Source organism: Schistocerca gregaria, chromosome X (genome assembly GCF_023897955.1).
Source record: "Schistocerca gregaria isolate iqSchGreg1 chromosome X, iqSchGreg1.2, whole genome shotgun sequence".
In the NCBI taxonomy this organism is placed as follows: Eukaryota; Metazoa; Arthropoda; class Insecta; order Orthoptera; family Acrididae; genus Schistocerca; species Schistocerca gregaria.
The window spans coordinates 445,240,659-445,263,062 of NC_064931.1; the positions used below are offsets into that span (position 1 = coordinate 445,240,659).

At 41.6% G+C, this 22,404-nt stretch overlaps 1 protein-coding gene across 1 annotated transcript in view; it reads left to right on the forward strand.

Annotated features, from left to right (window-relative positions):
* Nucleotides 1-22,404, forward strand: part of LOC126298398 (uncharacterized) — a 257,404-nt gene that overhangs the window by 196,206 nt on the left and 38,794 nt on the right. Inside the window, exon 5 of the mRNA XM_049989711.1 lies at nucleotides 19,975-20,132. Coding sequence (XP_049845668.1) covers nucleotides 19,975-20,129 — 155 coding nt within the window. The 3' untranslated portion in view covers nucleotides 20,130-20,132. The remainder of the gene's footprint in view (nucleotides 1-19,974; nucleotides 20,133-22,404) is intronic.

Genomic DNA, 22,404 nt, shown 5'->3' on the forward strand with positions numbered 1-22,404 from the left:
ATGTATCGTCCTTAGCGTAAGTTAGTTTAAGTTACATAAAGTAGTGTGTAAGCTTAGGGACCGATGACCTCAGCAGTTTGGTCCAATAAGATCTTACCACAAATTTCGAATATCATTGTCCAGCACCTAACTTAAGAGATACGACGTCATAAACTTTGAGCTACGTGAAAATAAAACTGCAGGGTTAAATTAGCTAGACATACAGATGTAATGTGTCTACAAAAACGCGTGAAGGACGTTAAATACGTGTGAAATATATTTAAAATGTGCGTATGTGGGCAAAACCAAGGATAAAAAGGTCATCATAAACCCCTGGAACTACTTCCATCAAATTTGGTAAGAGAATTAATTACAGTTAGCAAAGACATAATGTATTGGTAAGAACCACTAGCATCCCAAAATGGAGTGTGTGATAATATGGAGAGATAAGGTAGGACAGAGAATGGTGGCGCGGGGGGTCGTGGAGGTGGAAGGTGAGTAGTGGTGGTGTAGATGGACAGAGAGAAGGGGAAGGAAGGGACGGACTAATAAAGGATTGGAATAACGCGAGGCACTCAGTTATCTCATATAACTTGGTTCATACGTCTCCCACTACGAAAATTACTCGCCGAATTCAGTAACTGGCAGTGGCTCTGGTTATCACACAGATACTTTTCTTTAATATCCACCTAAAATCTCAGTGGATCTTTCTGTGGTGCAGTGTATAACAAGATCCTACCGTGCCTATGCTTGATGAGTCGTATACAACAATGTCTTCCAGTCTACGCTGGATGCTGGAACTAGAACAATTTACTATGTGTTGTGTAATTTTTACATCTCCAACCAAGTATTACGGCATCCATATTTAATTTTTACCTCTGTTTTGGAGGTGAAACGGGGTGAGGAAACAAGAAGACCGAGAATTTAATGCGACATCTGAATGTTAAACGTTTTGTTTGTTTCTTAGCATTGATCTTGATAGTACACTGTTGAATACCCTACAGATATAATAACTACTCAAAAGACGGTAATGTAGATCGTTCAACGATCTAATTTCAATGATTGGGAAGCGTTGTTTGAAATGGAACTGAAAGAATTAAAACGTCTATGGGACGACAGGTGTGAAATGAAAGTTGTGAACCCGGCCATGAGTTGTGCTTGGGTAGCTAAGTTAGCAATACTATTGTGCATGAAAAGCAACGATCCCAGTTTTACACCAGGTGCGGTATACTGTTTTCATCAGTCAGGAAGCTTGTAACAGAGTCCATTCAGCTGCAAAGTAGAAGTATAAGCATGCAAATTTCATATTCGTTTACTCGCCATTGTTCACGGATCCTTTATGGAAAAGTCTTCTTCGTAAACAAAGCCAAACAGATAGCTGCTGTGTGTGTGTGTGTGTGTGTGTGTGTGTGTGTGTGTGTGTGTGTGTGTGTGTGTGTGTGTGCGTGTGCGTGTGCCTGTGTGTGTGCGTGGGTATGTGTGTTTGCGGGCATGTGCGCGGTACGGGAAGGTGTTAGAAGAAGAGAGAACCTTTGAAAGGGGCAGATCGCTAATATTTCTTTTTATCCTAAAGTGTGCTTCACTTTTAAATGTGCAGGAAGTATAATATGTATTACGGGCCATTGAGGATGCTTGAGAAATATAGGAAGCAAAAGGCCTCTGGAAACCAAACAGCCTTTTAATTGACTGCATAGATCGAACATTTACACCAAGAATATAATAAAGAGTAACCTCACTTTCTTTTTTTCTGGTCGAATAACACTCGCTATGGCATTAGTATTACTACGAAAATCAATGTATACTTATGTTTAGTGATATAAGTTATCAAATGTGTGACGATACAATTTATTAAGAAATACCCATGGCAAAAAACAATTATTGTTGTTAAGAATGGTTTACATTGCTGTCACGGATTGTTCAAGAACTGTAAAACTGCATCTTACAGTTGACTCTTGTGGTTTTGTTTGTAGATTATTTACAGAGCTCATCTCGTTATAAATAATGAAATTATGTATACAAGATGTTCGTGCTCGTGGTAAGAAAGTAGAACTCCAGTTTCCATGTCAAGAATCGTGAAATCCGTGTTTATACTCGTCACCGATTTGCCATATTGCCGTGTTCCTACATATTATCAACCTGTGTTGCTGCTGATTGGAAAGAAAAAGAACTTGACTCGTATATCCAGCCTCATTGTTGCAGATTATATTCTTGTTTTTCGAAAACTCTTTCCAACTGTTGAGATTTCAACTCCAAAATTATATCTCACTTTTTAGTTTTGTTGTGTGTCACTTAGTGCTTCCAGCCTCTAAATCTATATGAACTGTTCACAAACAATTCGCCTCCAAATAGAACTATGACTACGAACGTGGGAACACAAAATGCAGATCACTTGTGTGATCCTCATGATTAAAACATTTGTCCTTAGTGCCTAATGTCATGTAGGTCGAAAACTGTGAATTTTTAATGTTTTCTATTCCTCAGATTTGTCTGTTTGTCTCCGTATATTTACAGTTATTCGACCTTTAACACTGTAGTTCATTTGTGCGTTAACAGTAGATATTGGAACGCTGTATGATGTCACTAGCACCATGAAACTATTTCTTATGTTTTGTAGCCGGCCGCGGTGGTCTCGCGGTTCTAGGCACGCAGTCCGGAACCGTGCGGCTGCTACGGTCGCAGGTTCGAATCCTGCCTGGGGCATGGATGTGTGTGATGTCCTTAGGTTAGTTAGGTTTAAGTAGTTCTAAGTTCTAGGAGGCTAATGACCACAACAGTTGAGTCCCATAGTGCTCAGAGCCATTTGAACCAATCTTATGTTTTGTGGTGAGAATAACTGAGTTAAAATATTATAAACATATAGTAGTTTTGTCAGACGTGAATTAGACATTGCTTTTTTGTAGAAGTAGTCGTCTCCACCACTTTATCAACTATTACAGTGTACAGTAATACTATGTATGATTCTGATTCCGAAAAGAACCAGCCTGTCAATCACCGCTATTAATGAATAAAATCAGCAAACTATAAAAACGTATCGTATCGCGTAGTGGAATATGTTAAACTGCATATTTATGAATGTAGAAAGAGTGCGACTAACATTTCAAAGCTGTGTATAAAAATAATTGTGAAAAGGAAATAAGAAAAACAGACTTCGACGCATAACATGGATACATTACACTGAAAGTTTGATAGCGCTGTCTCAGAGAACGGTCGACTATATTATTGAACATCTTGCTCACTCAATTACAGGTTGTCGTTTCCCGTCAGGGTAATGGAATGATTTTGAGTGATTAGTGCTTGTCTGAGCACATTTGAAAGGGTATGATACATTACCAGTAACTTCTAAATTACGCTCCGGTGTCATTTATGAGCTATAGATTCTCCAAAAATTACTTACGAAACGACGGCGCAGTGATTTTGATGGCCGTTAGTTCATATGATGGTAACATATTATATTTTGACTTTTGCGACGATTGATATTGTTAATTTAATTTTACTTACATCTACTTTCGTATTTACACAAACGCTGCGCTACTATCTACATTTCTTCCACAATATTCCTGTCTCATGTAGCCAGATAGCTATTACAATGGATGGAAATATTCATGTGTGTATGTCGTAAACGATCTGAAAAGGTAATCTGTGATGAACTACGTTCTTTGTTTGGGAGATTGGTGCGGACCATAAAAACTGTGGGTCTGAGTGAGAGTTGAACTTTTGCGACGCAGCACTATACGAAACAGGTTCCGTAACGTTTGTGTGCTATCATGGAACAACAAGTGAACAGCTCTTCCATTTAAATCCGGTGGCGCAGGAGAAATACGCCACGGCTTGGGATAAACGGGTGGCGGCGGCTACGGCTGCAGCTAGGTTTTACGACTGCCGCTGCCCGCACCCTCGCTCTGCACCCTAAATCCCTTGCCAGAGTCACTGGCGCAGCTCGCCTTTGGCGTCTCAAAGCAGCTTCCGCTTGTCCGCCCTGTTCCAAAGATGGTCTCGTAAACTATACGGTTCCCAGCAGTAAGAGTTACTTCATCCATCAAGCATCAACGATTTTTATGATAAACAGTGAATGTGTTCTAAATTCGGTGCAATATCAACCCAGAGACAACACGCAAAGAAATATTACTTGCTCAGAAAGCAAGTTAATTCATAAATTAAGAACGATATAACTAATGAGCAATGATCGCGTTGTAAAATTACAACAACATTTACGGAAACGGCCATACAGAGAAAGATTGCCTTTTTTAAAGCCTAACAAGGAAAATGTGTAGAAGAGTGTAGCAGGTATTTGTGATATCGAATGCAAAGAGACTGCATCTACATAGGACCAGCAGCGCTCTGTCTTTTGGATCTTATACAATGACGAGCCAAAAGGTTATCACTACCTGCTTAATAGCTTGTTTGTCCGTCTCTAGAACGAAATATATCACTGATTCTGCGTATCATGGATCAGACAGATTGTTGGTAGGTTTCTGGAGGTACGTGGCGCTAGATGCCTACGCACACGTCATGTAATTCGCGTAAATAATGGGCCGTTGATTTGCGTACGCGGTAATACCTCCCAATAGAGACCCAGATGGGCTGCATAGGATTTACATCAGGCACATTTGGTCACTGAGATATCAACGGGAATTCACTATAATTCCTCTAAAACCACTATAGTACGGTTCTAGCTCCGAGATACTAACAATTATACTGATGACAGATGGCATCGCTCTGGGGGAAGACGTCGAGGGTGAAGGGATGCAGGTGATTCGCAGTAGTTAGCATGCCTTCGATTACTTCCACAGGTACCATGCAAGCGCAGGAAAGTGTCTCCCATAGCACAATACTGCTCCCACCAGCCTGCGTTTGTCGCGCACAGCACGTTTCGAGCCGCAATTCACCTCGATGACGGCGTTTGTGGAGATGACCATCGATTTAGTGTAGAAATACCCAAAGAGCCGACACGATCCCACTGATACACGGTCGAATCTCGATGGTCCCGCGGCCACTAAAAACGTAACTGACAATGTCGTTGGGTCAACGTGTGATCATGTAAGGGTGGTCTGCTGTGGAGCTCCATGTTCAACAAAGTACGATGAACGGTGTTCTCCGAAACACTTGTGCATCCACCAGCATTGTGCTCTTTCGGCAGATATATCACAGATCATCTATCCTGCTTTACATAGCAGGCAGGCCTCCGGTCTCCATGTTCTGTGAAGAGCCGTGGACATCCAACCACTTAGCGTCTAGTGGTAGCTTCACGGTCCTACCTCTTTCCGTAAATGCTCAGGACAGTAGCACTTGGACATTCGACCAGCTTCGTCGTTTTAGAGAAACTCGTTTACAGGCTCTGCGTAATAATAATCTGTCCTTGGTCAAAGTCGCGTATCTCAATGGATTTCCGCGTTAACAACCCATATCTTTGCTAGGGTTATCCTCCGTCCGTGTCCGATCCGCTTACACGCTTTTGTTACCACGTCACGTGCTCGGAACACCACCAGGTGGCATCCGACTTCACGGTGCCGGCCGGAGTGGCCGAGTAGTTCTAGGCGCTTCCGTCCGGAACCGTGACACCGCTGGGGTCGCAGGTTCCAATCCTGCCTCGGGCATGAATGTGTGTGATTTCCTTAGGTTAGTTAGGTTTAAGTAGTTCTAAGTTCTAGGGGACTGATGACCTCAGATGTTAGGTCCCATAGTGCTCAGAGCCATTTCAATAACTGCACGGTGGGTAGTGGTCATAAACGTTTTGGTTTACCAGTGTATGTCAGTGTTGGGCCAAGGTCGGTTGCTGAGGAGCTGGTGAAACTAACTTCTTCCATTCAGTAAGAACTACATGCGGCTGAGACTATAATGGACGATTTAACACAACCAATGGTATATTAAGTAGCAAAATGTGCTGTTGTACATCTAAATTTATGCCAATAAACAGTAAGAGTTTGGGAGCGAACACTTTCTGTTGTATCATGGATTAGGGGTTCTCATTCGTATGACCGATAGAGCGTGGGGTGAATAACTGCTCGTAAACCATGCAAGAAATAAATTTTAGCCTAACTTTACCTTCACCTATCATAAGAGTCTGAAACAATGTCGTTTACTGGTGAACTATGAGATTCCCCAAGATGCGATTTTCACTAAGACTGTACAGTCAACGTCAAAGAGGGCCTCAGGTACCGTCCCTTTTTCCGGTTGTCTACATAAATACTTCAGTAGGACCATGCCCTTCTAAATGTTGATAATAAGGTATAATCTGTCTACAAGAAGCCGCAGTATCATTGATTATTGACTTGCACATTCCTCTGAAATGTCGGCCATTGACCTTGTCTAGGAAATGATTTCTCGGCTAATATTTATTGATATATTATGTGCTGTAATTTGCTATGGATTTTACACTAGAAACCCTTTGTGAAATCTGATTTTTAGTTTGTATAAACTGTGTGGCAAAGTGGTGCTTCAAATCTCTTTGTGTATATTTCTTTAACTTTTATTATGCATATGGATTTCTCATAGAATTTGAACCTTAATGACATGAAATTTGAAAGAGTTGGTTTTCCATCCTCAACTGGTCGCCAGTAAATTCTAATACACAAATAAATATTCTGGCCACTTTCTGTTGTTCCATGCCCGTACGATAGATATTACCGTTACTCTATCAGCGTCCTCGTGTTAAGACTATTGATGCTAAATACGGCTTATGAGATGGAGTCATCCCAGAATTTGCTATGTGTTATTAGAATCGTGTAAAAGCCTGACGCGAATGAATTTAATCCCCGAATCTCCTAAATATGAGTCCATTGCTTTAAGTATTGCACTTTCTCGGACGACGGCTACATTTCAGTAAAAGAGACGTCAAGGAAATTATTTCCTATTGCATTTCAAGTGTCACTATTAGCTAATAACCAGTAAATAACAGCTACTGAAACCTGTGATTCTACTGATTACTCATGTTCTTCATGACAGACAGAGCTCTGCAAATAAAAAGTGAAACTGTCATTTGAGATGAAGTCCGAAATAATCATCGCTATAGTGTTTGTCAGATTCACAAGTCTTTGTTGATTATGGAAGTCATGCAACGTGATAAGGAAGAAAACGAATTCAGTAGTAGCTTGCGCGAGTTTCCTGACTGTTCTGATATTTAGCTGCACAGAGAAAATATTACCACATTGTATAAAACGGAAATATTTCATTCGTCGGTAGAGAGTTTTATAAAATATATTTCCTGTGATTTTTCATTTGTCTACCAATGCCTACTGCTTCGAGGAGGGCTGAATTTATACGCGTATGTACACAATGATAATGTAGTTCTCTAGCAAGTCCTACGTGTCGATCTATAAACAACAGTAATGTTATACTATTGGCTGGTCATCTGTCATGCCTTAGTTTAATGTAGTTTGTAAGGACCAGAGAAAGTAAAAATTATGATGATTAACGTAAGACTGAAATCTAAAATTTGCAAGGAAACTTAAGGTGACCTTGCAACAACAGATAGAGCTTAAGGAAAGTAGAATCAACATGTTGCTTTATACTGCAGTATTATCATCACAATACGTCACCAACCCAAGTCATCTGTTATTAAAAGTTGATGCTGTTTTGTATAAACAAGGACGTCATGGTCGACAGTAAAAGCACAGGGCCTTCTCCGAGGCTATTTGGAGCAGCTACGTAGATTCCTCGACACATACAAAAATGCTCCAGTCACGAAGCTCACATTGTAAATACAAAACGATTTTCTACTACATTCTGAATGCAGTACACGTTTAAAGAAAATGGTTAGGTACTATCAGAATTTAATTTGTTTCCGTTGCTGTAGACTGTGACCTACTTGCTTCATATGACGTTTTCCCAAAATATCATTACAAGTAGGTAGATTCATTTTGTGACCGTAGTTTCGTCAGGCGAACTAAATTTGCGCATTAAATACACACTACAAGAAATCCCAAAGAGAAGTCTGATTCAACACAGCCCGAAAGACGAAGATGTCACGGATCGCAGTGTTTACTGTTTACGCTAAATGAGACGTACACTGATATGTAATACGTAAGAACGAAAGTAAGTTTCGCATGATGTGTCACTGTCAAGAAACGTAGCTTGATGAAAGTTGGACCATACATAGAACTGCTATAGTACAGTACAGACAGTAAATTAAAGAAATAAGCAATGTGACAAACAAAAATGAAACTTTTCTTCGAAGACAATAAATATCCTTAGATCACGACGGTTTATGACGGTCCTCAAAACATTAAAAAAGGAGAGATGCGGTTCTTAAAAGAAAGTTTGATCAGCGCAGACCGCAATGCATGAGCTGCAATGTGCCCTCATGCTAGCCACAAGACTGGCAGGGAGTTATTGTGCTAGGGCGTTCCGTTCTTCCACCAGCGCTGTTGAATACTGCTCGATTGTCGTTACTGCATGTGGACATTCTACAGCATGTCTCCCCAACGCAACCCTCACGTGCCCTGTGCGATTCAAGTCTGGGGAATGGGCAGGCCAGTGCGTTCGCCGAATATCCTCTCATTACAAGAGCTCCACCACCTGCGCTGTTCGATGTGGTCGCGTATTGTCATCCATAAAATGAAGTTAGGGCCTAATGAACCCTGAAAAGATGTACAGGAGAAATGAGTACATTGTCACAATAACGTTGACCGGTGGGTGTACCATGTGCGAAGATTTTGGGGTCAGTATGCCGATGCAGCGTCGTGTCTTTCCGCACCAGAACACCTTTACCACCGTAATCATAATGTTCAACGATGTTCCTAGTGGATATTGTGTTTACACCCTTCACCACGCGACGGTGCACCCAGAATTACTACTCAAACTAAATCTGCTATTATGCGAGAACAGCACTCGACCCCACTACTCATTGATACAATCACAGTGCTCTTGGCACCATCGCAAATGGTACTGCCAATTTGCGAGTGCCAACGAAACAACGTGTTGGTTGTCGAGAAAAGAGATCAGCCCCACGCAGTCGCCATGCGTCGGTGGAGCGTGAGACTCAATGCCTTGCAGTCCTGTCACAGGCGGTTGCGACTGTACCAGCTTTTTGACTGGAATCCCTTCTCGACTACTTCACAATGTAGTGATAATCTGCTGCTGTAAATGATCATAGTAGAGCACCACCTCTCATTTGGGCAGTAGCGTCATTGGTTTGGTACACTCCCCACGCTCTTTAAACAATGCTGTGAGCATTACCAAAATGCACTTAGTCTTTCTTCCAATTTCTCAATAATTTTTCCTCGTGTGAAGTCATCCAGATGTTGCTTCTCGGTTATGTTGTAACGAAGGTCACCAACACAGTCCACCATAACAGATCTCTGATTGACAACACACACACACACACACACACACACACACACACACACACACACACACACACACACACACGTGTATTCTTCTTTTGCAGTTTCTTCGACTATCTCGTGTTGTGGGGCCAACAGTATTTGGTGCTAAAGCCACGTTGACCTCACGTCATGTGGCTTCCAGTTTCCTGTGCACGACTAGGAGGTCTCTGGAAACTTGCTTCTGCACTTTCATTTATTTCCACCGAATAGTTAATATGTTATGTTACTTTATCTACCCTTATGTTTTGGAGAGCAGTGTACGATTCATTTAACGTGGCTCACTGATCAGCTAAAAGGGAGAGACTGGACCCTGCTACTTTCCGATTTGGAGAGCTTCGACAGACTATTCGGGAACCATTCGAAAGTAGTATACATGAACGGAGCGTCTGTTTACGCGAAAAATCAAAGTCTGTATCAGACCAGGTGCGATCGTTCGAATACCAAGAATTAATAAAAATTTTATTATGCTTAGAAGGCTTGCGAGAAAACATGTTTCGAGTCATCAGACAATTAGCGACAGCGACCCGTTTCATATAAAGAGTGGTTATCAGTAAACTTTCGTTACATGTGGTAGTTAAGACGCAGAACTACTTGTAACCGCGACAGGAACAGTCACGGGGTTGCCCCTAACGAAAACATGGCGTGACTGAACGGGAGCGGCAAGTGAACAAACGAACGGGCATGAAAGGACAAGCACGACGACAGACAACCGAGCAAGACACCAAGATCAGCAACAAACTATTAAGCAACGGGGTCACAACAGATAACCTCACGGTGTCAAAACAAAGTTCACTCGTAAACGGGAAGTAAGCACACACAATGTAAATACGATGTCTGTCAGCGAGACATCAACCGAGGACGTGTGGATATGTACGCATGCACACATTTTATTTCATTTGTGTTGCTATTTCGGTTAATTTATCTGCATTATATCGTTAACTGAACTAAAGTAAAGATACTGTATCCCTCTGCGTTGCTGTGTTCATTTCTCATAATATTGAACGCTTTCAGCCCTGTTTTTTTATTTACTTATTTAAAAAATATCTGACATCATTTTTACATTCAGGTGAGTCTCCTGACAACATTTTTATAAGAAAATATTTCATATGATCTCTAGTTTTCTATGTATATAATGTACACAATTGTGTCCATCAGGTCTCGAGCTTCATGTCATACACTGCGGAGGTTAACATTATGGATCAAGTATGCCACTTTTTATTTCACTTTAAAACAGAAGAAACAATAAAAATAATTCCAAATTACGGTTCTTATTTAAACAACAATGGTCAAAACACTGATTTGAAGGTTTTATATGAAACAGCAAAAAAAAAAACAAAAAAAAAACTGTCCTTTTGGAGACATAAATGTACTTTACATTTTCTGCACTGAATTCTAGAACGCCCTGTACATTTTGGAAATTAGCAGCGACTTGGAGCTCCTACATCATGCAAAGGCAAATGGTCAATGGAATCAGCCTGTATCTCTGTTGCTGGTCATAATGCTCCTCTTTCTCTTAATATGACTCTCACGTCTGAAGCCAGTCCTTCATCAGACAGACGCCCCTCTTCTTTTCAGTCACTTTCTTCTGGCACAGTATCAATCCATCTGCTACCCTGATACGAAAGGAAAGAAGGTCCATTTGCTTCTTCATTGAAATAGACAGGTTGTGTGCATCTCGCCTGTATGCCAACCAACTTTGCACGATGGCAAAGTGAACAGCATGAAAAATCCTACGGAAAAGCCATTTTCGAGATCGGATGAAAACTCTGTAGTAGCTTATCAATTGATCAAAAACTTCCACACCATCCATTGCATGATTATATCTTCTCAATATTTCATGTCTTTCTACTTTCACATATTTATGGTGTTTTTTGTCCCAACTTTCAACTTCATCCACTGAACCTTTACCAACAATGTTTGAACACAATACAGCTGGCCTATAGTCTAACCACTTACACATGGTAATGTCGTCAGCACTAGTGATTTTTCACAGTAACCTCTGGTATGTTTCATTATTGTTTTATCATCTGAAAAAGAAAAGTTATTTCCAAATCGGTTTTGACGGACAGTACCTGCTGCAGTGATGCCTTGAGATTTCAGAACTTGAAACAGATGAAAAGGTGAAAAGAAATTGTCAAAGTATAATTTATGAACTTTACCTTTTGAGTGTGGAACAGAAAATTCTAAACCAACAGCAGGACCTAATCCAATTTTTTTACAATATGCGGTATTTAGTTCAGTTGTAGCACCTTGATACAAAAAGAAATCATGCACTATTCCACTCTTTTCGCATGGAGACTTTGATTCCCCAGGGACTTAATTTCCCCTTGAGATACTGTTTTGCAGAAAACATTCCAGTGAAAGAAAAAATTCCTTCACTGACACAAACATTCTCTTCTGTAGGAAATCCACTGCAGCGTTTTCGAATGGCTGAATACATTGGTGTGACTTTGTAAAATTTTTCTTTATTTTCAGGTGGCTTTTCTAGATTGTTCACCAAGTGTTAATTTGTTCATAATTCTAAAAATCTGTCTCGTGACATGTTTTCCCAAAACACATTTACCTTCAGGTTTGTATCCCAATACATTCATAATCTGGGAAACTTCAAGGTGCCAGTCAATATATGCAAACCGAATAGCATCTCTAGTGCTTGAGGAGTTGTGTGCTTGGATGAGGATTTGCCCCGCTGTAATGCATAAATATGAGTATGTGATGCCATGCTAGAGAACAAATCATCTGGTATATATCTTTTGAAGTATTGCATTGGAGAACACCAGAGATTCTTCTAAATTTGGAGCTTTGTATGTTCCTGCAACGGTACTTAGAGGCTTTCGTTTCCATTTTATGGATTCTTTAGGTGTCACCATTATGTTGTCACACAAGTTATTCAATTCTGGGTTGTTTTCATTGCATAAAAAGTTCATTTCAGCATCCACCACCTTTCCAACATCTTCATCTTCAGATATGGTGTCTCTACACCCATCATTAACGCCCCCATTATTTCCTCCAACGTTTTTGTGGATCTTGCCTTTCAATAAGTGTTACACTGTCATCCGCATCTCCACTCAAACTAATGGCAGAAATGGCACCATTTTCAGTTATCTCCACAATAAAGTCCCCATCTTTGTCCCCAGAAAGATATTCCTTATCCATATTTGTAAGTCAAAAGCCAGCAATATAAAATAAAATTGTATGTACGGGTCATTTAATCTCCTCCTTGCTGCTGGTTCTGACATTAATGGAAAAAGTACCACACATAACTACCATAGCCATACAAATACAGCTGAGACACATTTTAGATTATTTTTCCTATTTTACACCATTTAGGACCTGTTGTACACAAATGTATACATTAATCTTACCTGATACATAACACGAATATGAACTGAACGAAATTGCTGAAAATTCCACTGAAAGAATGTCTAATGTTTCCAAAAGAAGGAAACCACACAAAACATTCATAAACAAAACCCACAATGTGACTATTATGGCAACAATGTCAATGAGTAATGGCTTCCCACAGAGAGACAACACCAGAGAGTATATTTAACTATGTGGTTCACAAACTGCTCACAAGAGAGCAGCAGCTGCTGGAGCATGGCTAAAAGAAACTTACACAAATGTGCACAGTGGGTTTGGATGCACCTGACATTTCTTGTCAGCGAAATATTAGTGAACAAACTTTATGTACACAATTGTGACCACCAGGTCTGAAAGGGTTAAAAAGACTCTTATTAGAAGAAGAGAAATAGAGAGATTTAACCAACTGCATAAAGCTTTTAGTCGCTTTTTCATCCTCATATTACACGAAAAACTATAGTATATATTGTAAAGAAAACGCAAAAATCAGACGTTAGCTTTCATTATCTTTCCAAAGGGTGAAAGAAATCAAAAGCGGAAATTGCGGTTCTAATACATGCAGACGGATGTTGACTGTGATCTGAACAAACGCCTTTGTATCAGTTTACATGAGTTTTCCTCTTGAAGTGTATAGGCAACTGATTGGAACCACGGATTCTCTGGTTTCTCGGAAACTGTTTGTTCGATGGTCTGATACGTACAATTAAATGGTTCAAATGGCTCTGAGCACTATGCGACTTAACTTCTGAGGTCATCAGTCACCTTGAACTTAGAACTAATTAAACCTAACTAACTTTAGGACATCACACACATCCATTCCCGAGGCAGGATTCGAACCTGCGACCGTAGCGGTCGCTCTGCTCCAGACTGTAGCGCCTAGAACAACACGGCCACCGCGGCCGGCTGTACAAATAATATTATTTTATTTTCGTATATTCGAACGAGTGTATCTAGTCCGGAACGAATGCTCTGTCATTGGCTTTCACTTGGATTTACTCGAAAACAACAGCGTAGTGACCGGAACCCTATTATAGCAAATGCTTTCGAGTGACTCCCGAATAGCATATCGAATATCGTCGGGATATGGAAGTTAAATTTTCTGCCCTCTCTTTTGCAGCTCATTAGTAATTTAGTCATTTTTTTGTTGTCGGCTAGGAGGTACAATTGTTTACCTCCAGCGCCCTAAATGAAGAGGTTTCCATTCTGTGCACTCATAGTCATGTCCTCTCCTCAAAGAGTGGAAGAGGAGTCGTAAGTGTTACTGTCTAATGTAGACGACAGTAATGATTGCATGTGGTGTTGAGATACTCTTACTGAAATGTTACATAGATTCATCCAACACATCCACAGTAGCAGAAATGTTGCTTTGTACTACGGGTGCTGCCAAGAGCAGGTGGTGGCTCACGTCGGTACCGATGATGTGTGTCACTTTGGATCGGAAGAGATTCTCTCTGGTTTGTAGTGGCTAACAGAAGTAGTAAAGGCTGCCAGTCCTGCTTGCGAGGTGAAAGCAGAGCTGACCCTCTTCAGCATAATCGACAGGACCGATGGCGAACCTCTGGTACAAAACCGAGTGGAGAGTCTGAATGAGAGACTTAGGCGGCTCTGCGACCGTGTAGGCTGCATATTCCTCAATTTTCGCCATAGGGTGGTTGGGTTTCGGCTTCTTCTGAACGGGCCAGAAGTCCACTATATGCAGGAGGTGGCTACACGGGTAGCGGGGCTGTGTGGCGTGGACTGGGCGTTCTTTTAGGTTAGAGGGCCTCGGGAAGACACAAAGACGGCTTCAGTCACAAAGGGTGCAGGCCGAACACTGAAAGAACGTAGATACAGGAACCATAGGTATAACAGTTGTAAGCTGTCGTAGCTTGGACGGGAAACCACCAGAGCTCCAAGCGCTAATAGAGCGCACTGATACTCAAATCGTTATAGGCACTGAAAGCTGCCTAAAGCCGGAGATAAGCTCGGCTGAAACTTTTGGGAAGAACCTAACGCTGTTTGGAAAGAATAGTTTAAACTCGATTAGCAGTGGCGTGTTTGTTGCTGTTAGAAGTAGCTTATCTTGTCGCGAAATTGAGGCAGATAGTAAATGTGAGTTAGTATGGGTAGAGATCATTGTTGGCAACAAGAATAAAATAACAACTGGATCCTTTTACCGACCTCCCAATTTAGGTGTTACAATTGCAGAAAGGCTCAAAGAAAACTTGAGTTTGATTTCAAACACAAACCCGACTCTACAATTATAGTTAGCCGTGACTTTAATTTACCCTCAACATGTTGGCGAAAATACATGTTTAATTCTGGAGGTATGCATGAAACATCATCCGAAATTGTGCTAAACGCATTCTCTGAAAATTATTTGTAGCAGTTAGTTCATGAGTCCACGCTAATAGTGAACCGTTTGTGAAAACGCACTTCATTTTTAGCAACAAATAATCGTAAGTTAATAATTTGCACCAGAATGGATACAGGGATTAGTGAACACAGGGTTGTCGTAGAGAGACTGAAAATTGTAACCCCTAAATCCTCAAAAAAAAAAAATACCTATTCAAGAAAACAGATTAAAATTAACCTGACGCCTCCTGAGAGGTAATCTCCACTCCTTCCAAATTAACAATATAAGTGTAGATGAAATGTGGTTTGAATTCAAAGAAACAGTATCGGCAGCTATTGAGAGATTTATACCAAATAAATTAACAAACGACGGAGCTGATCCTCCTTGGTACTCAACGTGGGTCAGAACACTGTTGTAGAAACAACGAAAAAAATGCCAAATTTAAACTGACGCAAAATCTCCAAGATTGGTGATCTTATACAGAATCTCGAAATTTAGAACAAACTTCAATGCGAGATGCTAATTGTAGTTTCCAACGACGAAACCTTGTCTTGAAACCTGGCAGAAAATCCGAAGAGATTCTGGTCGTATGCGATGTATTCTAGTGGCAAGACACAATCAATGCCTTCTCAGGGCCATATCAATGACGATACTATCTAAGACACTAGATGTACTACATCTAATGCAATGAAATCTAAATAACGTGGCTGTCTCTTGACAGTCTATAATACTGTATCTCTGAAAGTAATTATGTAGACATTCGGTTGACTGTAACTATTTCTCCGTAAATAGTGGCTGATAAGTCGACGCTTTAGTCCTCTGAACAAGGCTTATGTAAATCTGCTCTGTTGCATAATGCACAAAATGTTAGCATACCGGTAGTGGAAATGGCTGATGTACAGGAACGGAACTGTGTGTGAACTGGCGGCGCCACAGGTTTTGTGACTATAGGCAGAAATCTCAGTACAAGAGAGAAGCGAAAGAGTGCACTGTTGACATCTGTGGTTAGTGGCTGGCAACGCTATTGGTGGAGAAATACGATGCACTGATAGAATTGGTGGTGTTAGTAGGAAGTGGTGCCGATTAGTGAGTGCCGTCTGTTGGCTGCTGTCTGGAACTAAGAGGCGATAGACCAGTGGTATGCCTGTGTGGTGGCGGTCTCTGGTAGTTTATTGTGCACCTCTAGAACCAGGCGCACAAAACCCTTCCCCCTGCGTGGGAGGGGAAGGACGCTGTTAAAGCCAGTCGGTTTCCTTTGTTGGTGGCATACATGTTTGGTGAGTGCATGTATGTTGCTCCCTTGTGCATTGCTAGTAGCACCGTAGGAAAAACCACTCAAAATCACGGTGAGTGAGTAGCCAGTGCTGATCTGAGATGTGAGATACAATGTCCACTTCCATCCGTTTCTGTTTGCAGGCAGGGTCCGCTACTTGAGTGCTAGCAGGGGCTGTATTATGCTGCATCTGAATGTCCCGCAGATGACTGGCTATGTACCAGTCTTCTGGTTTCAGGCCCTAAAGGTTCTGCCTATATGCATGTGAGCGCAGTGTTGCCTGACTTGTTTTTTATGGCGCGTTGCTACTCCATTTGAACGGTTAACCTTATACATGGCTGTGCCAAGCACCTCCATGGCTATCCCTGGTACTCATTTCCTTTCTCCACGTGTGTGCTTTGAAATTGGGTAACAGATCCTTAATTTCCAAAATTGTTTCTTTCAACCTTTGTCGAATCTCAGCTTGTGGATGCGCGAGTGTTTTTAAAATTGACATTAATGTTCAGTCGGTATTCCATAGAGTTTCTATGCAAGGTATAGACTGGAAATGTACTGAGAGAGGAAGATCAATAATTATTGTCTTTATTGTAATACTTTACGAACTTCGTCATGTGTAACTTGAATGTTCGTACCAATCTTTCAGCGAATCCATTGGCCTTAGGACTGAGTTCTGAAGTGTGAAATGCTGTTGGTTTCACAATACAGTATAAATTGCTGAGAAGAAATGCACGAAGTTCTGTAAAATAAAAGGCAGTCTTCATTCGTACCAAAACAACTGTACTTCGAAATTCTCTACATATGAGAAAGTATGACTGGTAAAAAGATACCAAACATACTGAGTCGAGTAGACACCACAGTGCAAAGCATTTCAGATTCATCAGAATCCCACTCCCGAAGTACTTGTCGTTGCCTCATGAAAGATGACGTGTTCCTTTGTATTGCAGGCCACTAGACTACATTTTAGTCAAGACCTCAAGTATTGTCTTATTTTTTCAAGATACGTAATTATAAGAATCCTCTTTGTATTTCATAAAATAACGCCCTCCCCCCCCCACCCCTTTCCTTCAGCGTTTGGCAGACGATACCAACTTCATTGTTTCACTGGTTTTGGCGCTGGTCCCCACGACTCCAGCCACTGCTGTTTCCTCATCCTTTTCAGCAGCATATAGATGGACATACGTATTATACGAGAGTCCTTGTCTTCTGAGACACTATATATATGACGTAATTATTCTAGCTATTACATTATACTATTTGGTAAGAAATGTTACAGTGTCAGTTTATGGGCTTTATACAAAATGAATATATCCCTGGATGATTTATTCTTAGTTATGGCATAGTAGACATAAATTCACATTAACTAATTGAGCACTGCTATAGTTAGATGCAAAATATAATTTTTACTAAGATGTTTGATGGAAGTCATCTCCTGGTTAAGTAATTTGATACATTTTTATTTTATCACTGCACTGTTATTTTACCTAGAATAGCGATTGTAGAGACTCTATCCGCGTTAAAGTGAAAAGTTTCACAGCAATATAAAGACCCTTCTGGTGAGATGAAACATTAAAAAGCTATTTGAATATCGGTTATAGTTAGCCTAAAATTTAGGAATTACTTCCTTTATATTTCAAAAGTGTCACAACCTCTTCTCTGCTCGACATTTTAACGCAAGCCATTGATCCAGTGCATACGTTTCCGTTGACTTCTATGTTGTGTAAAATGATAAGTTCAGTTTTTCATTCTACAGTACGATTTTATACAGCTGCACGTTATTCGGTTATCCTTTAACCAAATCGGAGATATTTGTGCATTAATGTGAACTGGTTTTGTCTATTCCATTCCTGCATGCGATAAATGACCCACACGTTATCCCCTCAGTCTATCCACTAATCCTTTCGATTTCGATTTTTCCCTTATACTTCCCTGTTGTCCAATATACAACTCTCCTCATGCAATAATGTATGTAAAGAGGAGCTGAGCACTAGATGTCACTAGAGACACACCCGCCAATATAAAGGGAAGCGGGGGATATTGTGCAGTCAGTAGAGAATCAGTAACAGCAGGAAGTGTGAGTCAGCTGAGCTCAGTGATTTCGGAGGTGGATATTTCGTTGGATGTCACTTGAGTAACAAACCTATCTGGGACATTTAAAGCTTTCTGAAGTTGGCCAAGTCGACTGTTAACGACGTGATTCTGAAATGGAATCGCGGAAGGACAAACACATCTGAACCAAGACCTCACAGACCTCATCTACTGATGGACAGGGACCGTCGATCTTCGAAATCAGCAGAAGAAATCAGTCACGAGTTCCAAATAGTTAACAGGAGCTCTGATAGCACAATGACTGTGTATAGGGTCTTAGAGAGAATGCGGTACAATGATCGAGCAGCTCCTCGTAGGTGACTGATTTCTGCGTGGAGGCTTGTGGTGATGTACACAGCGGCGCCAATCGATAGTAGATGTCTGGAGAGGGAGTGATTTGGAGTGATGATTCTCGCTGTACCCTGTGGCAATCATATGGAACGGTTTTGGTTTGCATGTGGTTAGGAAACGTTACCTGCCACCGAGAGCACTGGCAACAGTAATCTATGGAGGCGGTGCTGTTATGATATGGTGGTGTTCTTTGTGGTCTTGTTGTGGACGCCTTTTGTGTACTTCATACAGGAGAGGAAGTATTCGGAGATGATGATTGTATTACCGTAGCATGGCTCCATGTCATAAAGCACCATATATGAGGCAATAGTCTGTGAGCAATAACATTATTGAAGTGGAACTGTTTTCCCAGAGTCCTGACGTGACCGTAATGGAAAACATATGTGATGAAACCCCGGCATCCAACACCACTATCGTGTCTGGTTTCGGTCCTTTAGGAAGAATAAGTTTCCATTCTTCCACAGACATTCATACAAGTCACTATAAGTGTAGCAGCGAAGTTCAAGCCGTCATAAGGGTGAAGTGTGGATACATTAATGTCCACTAATTGGTGTCCAGATACTTTTGGCCAGACAGTATATGAACACGGAGGTTTCTGTTACACACAATCAATCCACGTCATACAGGGTATAAAGAGTATCTCAAGGCGGTCCGTTGGTTAAGGCATTGTAATATCATTCTGAAAGAGTTGGATACAAATCCACGTTCAGCAACCAGTACTTAAATTCTATACAAGATTTTCGTAAATCACTTAACACAGCTGCTGGATTGGTTCCTTTTAAAAGACAACGGCCTACTGTCTTCCTAATCTTTATGTATTCAGAGTTAATTCATCATCTCTCAAACTATCGTCACCTACAAGGTATTAAACCCTAGATATCCATGTTCCTTTCCTTACTACATACAAATAGAGGTGGTATTTGTAGTTCTTCGTTGACAAATTGGGTCGAGCCAATACAAACAACAACTTAAATTCTATACAAGATTTTCGTAAATCACTTAACACAGCTGCTGGATTGGTTCCTTTTAAAAGACAACGGCCTACTGTCTTCCTAATCTTTATGTATTCAGAGTTAATTCATCATCTCTCAAACTATCGTCACCTACAAGGTATTAAACCCTAGATATCCATGTTCCTTTCCTTACTACATACAAATAGAGGTGGTATTTGTAGTTCTTCGTTGACAAATTGGGTCGAGCCAATACAAACAACAACAAAAAATTTTCCAGTATCGGCAAAAGACTGAGAATAGTTTTTTTCTGTTCAGGCCCAGGTGAAGTGCAGGCAGGTTTGCTGGTGCTGAAGCCCATCTCGTTGCCAGAGCCGCGCGGACACTCGTCGCACTCCACAGCTGCCACGGGCCATGTACCCGTCCTGGCGCCAGCGCCTCCGCACATCTTCCCACCCACCTGGGTCTATTAGAAGGTGAGTTATCTACTTAATCTTTATGTTACTTAAGTAGATTTACACAGATTTCTCACGTAAATGACACATCACGTATTGATTTCATTGCTTGCAGTCATCATACGAGGGGCATTAGGTAAGTAATGAATCACATTTTTTTCTGAAAGCAGGTTGATTGTATTCAGGATTCCAACAAGCCATATCATTCCTATCTCCTTTAGCTACAAATTTCTATTTTTCAACCTAATCTTCGATCGATGCGACGGCCTTACGCCACCTTACAGGGAGAGCCCCTATGCCCGCCTGGTACTACTCGTCGACGCCGTAGCCAACGACCAGCTGCATCAGCAACTTCCCCATTATCCACGTACTGCTCCCGTGGAGTGCATCGTTCATTGGGCCAAACAGATGGAAGTCGAAAGATACGAGATCCGGGCTGTAGGGTGAATGAGTAAGATCAGTGCAATGAAGTTTACTGAGCTCCTCTCAGGTGCGCAGACGTGGGTGAGGCGTTGCGTTACGTTGGCATGGAGAAGGAGAATTTCGTATTCATTTTTGTGCAACAAACGTTGTTAAGTCGTTTCCTCAGTTTCCTGAGGGTAGCACAGTGCACTTAAAAGTGGATCGTTTCACCATGAGGGAGGACATCAAACAGAATAATCATTCAGACTCCCAGAAGACCGTCGCTATGATTTTACCGGCTGAGAGTGCAAATTTCAACTTTTTCATCGTAGGAGAGGTGGAGTGGCGACACTCTATGGTCTGTGTGATGAACACTTGTTTCATCGCCTGTGGAAATGTTCAACAGCAAATTGACACGATCAGCGTCGTACCGCGCAAGCCATTCCGCATGGTCCTTCACTGCTCTTTAGCCGCGCGGGGTAGCCGTGCGATCTACGGGCGTCCAGTAACGGTTCGTGCGGATCCCCCCCGTCGGAGGTTCGAGTCCTCCCTCGGGCATGGGAGTGTGTGTTTTCCTTAGTGTAAGTTAGTTTAATTAGTGTGTAAGCCTAGGGACCGATGAACTCAGCAGTTGGGTGACATACTCCTTACCACAAATTGCCAATTTTCACTGCTCTTTCCTATCTTCCGTTAGGACTGCAAGGAACCGAGCGGGAACATACCTATGAGCACCCTAAGAGGTGGATGAGAGTGTCAGCAGTACCAGCAGACGCGTCCAGTTGAGTAGCGAGGCGTTTGTGATCCGTCCGTTTTCTAGAATGAGAGTGTCCGCACGTTCCAACATTACAGGGCCACAGCCGTGTACGGCCGGCCGGCACGCGGGAGATCGGACAGGTTTGCACGATCTTGTTGTGATGACGACAGATGTCTCGGCCAACAACTCGCCGTGCTTTTCTTCACTGCCAAGTCTCTACAGATATTCTGCAAACAACAATGAATATCTGCGATGCTCTGGTTTTTCGTCTAAAACTCTGCTTGGAACGTACCCCCGTTAGAGACGCCATTTTGACGGCTACGTATAGCGTTGCAAAATATCGGCACATCATGAAGCTATAGAGGTTGAAGCGGGAATATTCCACGATGTCCAGCAACAAATTCCGCAGTTGACATCAAAAGAATTCGCAGTGGCGAATAAGAACTACCATCAGCTGTAGAATGGAATGACGACAAAGAAAGTTTGTGCTAGACCGGGACTCGAAGCCGGATTTCGCAACTGTCGCCTTACCGTTCGTCTATCCGTGCACAACTCATGGCCACACCCAAACTTCCGTATGTCGTCAACTATGCGTCTACGACCTGTACTCGTACATCCATTATGTATATACCTGTACAGGTCAGACGTTGTACTTGAAAGGCGCTTGCAGGATATCGGCAGATAAATACGATATTTCACTGAGTGTCTTATTCTGATTATAATGCAAAGTTCCCTTGGACATTCATGCATGTCCAAAGGAACTTTGCATCGTAATCAGAATAACACAGGCACTACAATATCGTATACGTAGTATATAATTCCGCAGTTTTCCATCCGGAATTCGCAAAGAGGGAAATGTGTTGCGTTACTTACCGAACGCCTGTTGTAACTCATTTAACGATACATATGTATAATGTACGTGTGATTGTGTGTGTGTGTTTTTGTGTGTGTTTCAGTCAGGGTTTAGGAAGATCGTTTCTTTGGCTTGGGTGGAGTGTTTGAAATGAAATAAATAATTGAGTTCTGTCACCGTCTTCCCCACCATCAGGTTAGAATGACCTCTCCTAATGATCTGCAGCTCTCCGGACCGTGATAGCGTCCGGTTCTTCTTCTGATACTACAGGGTTTGCGACTCTG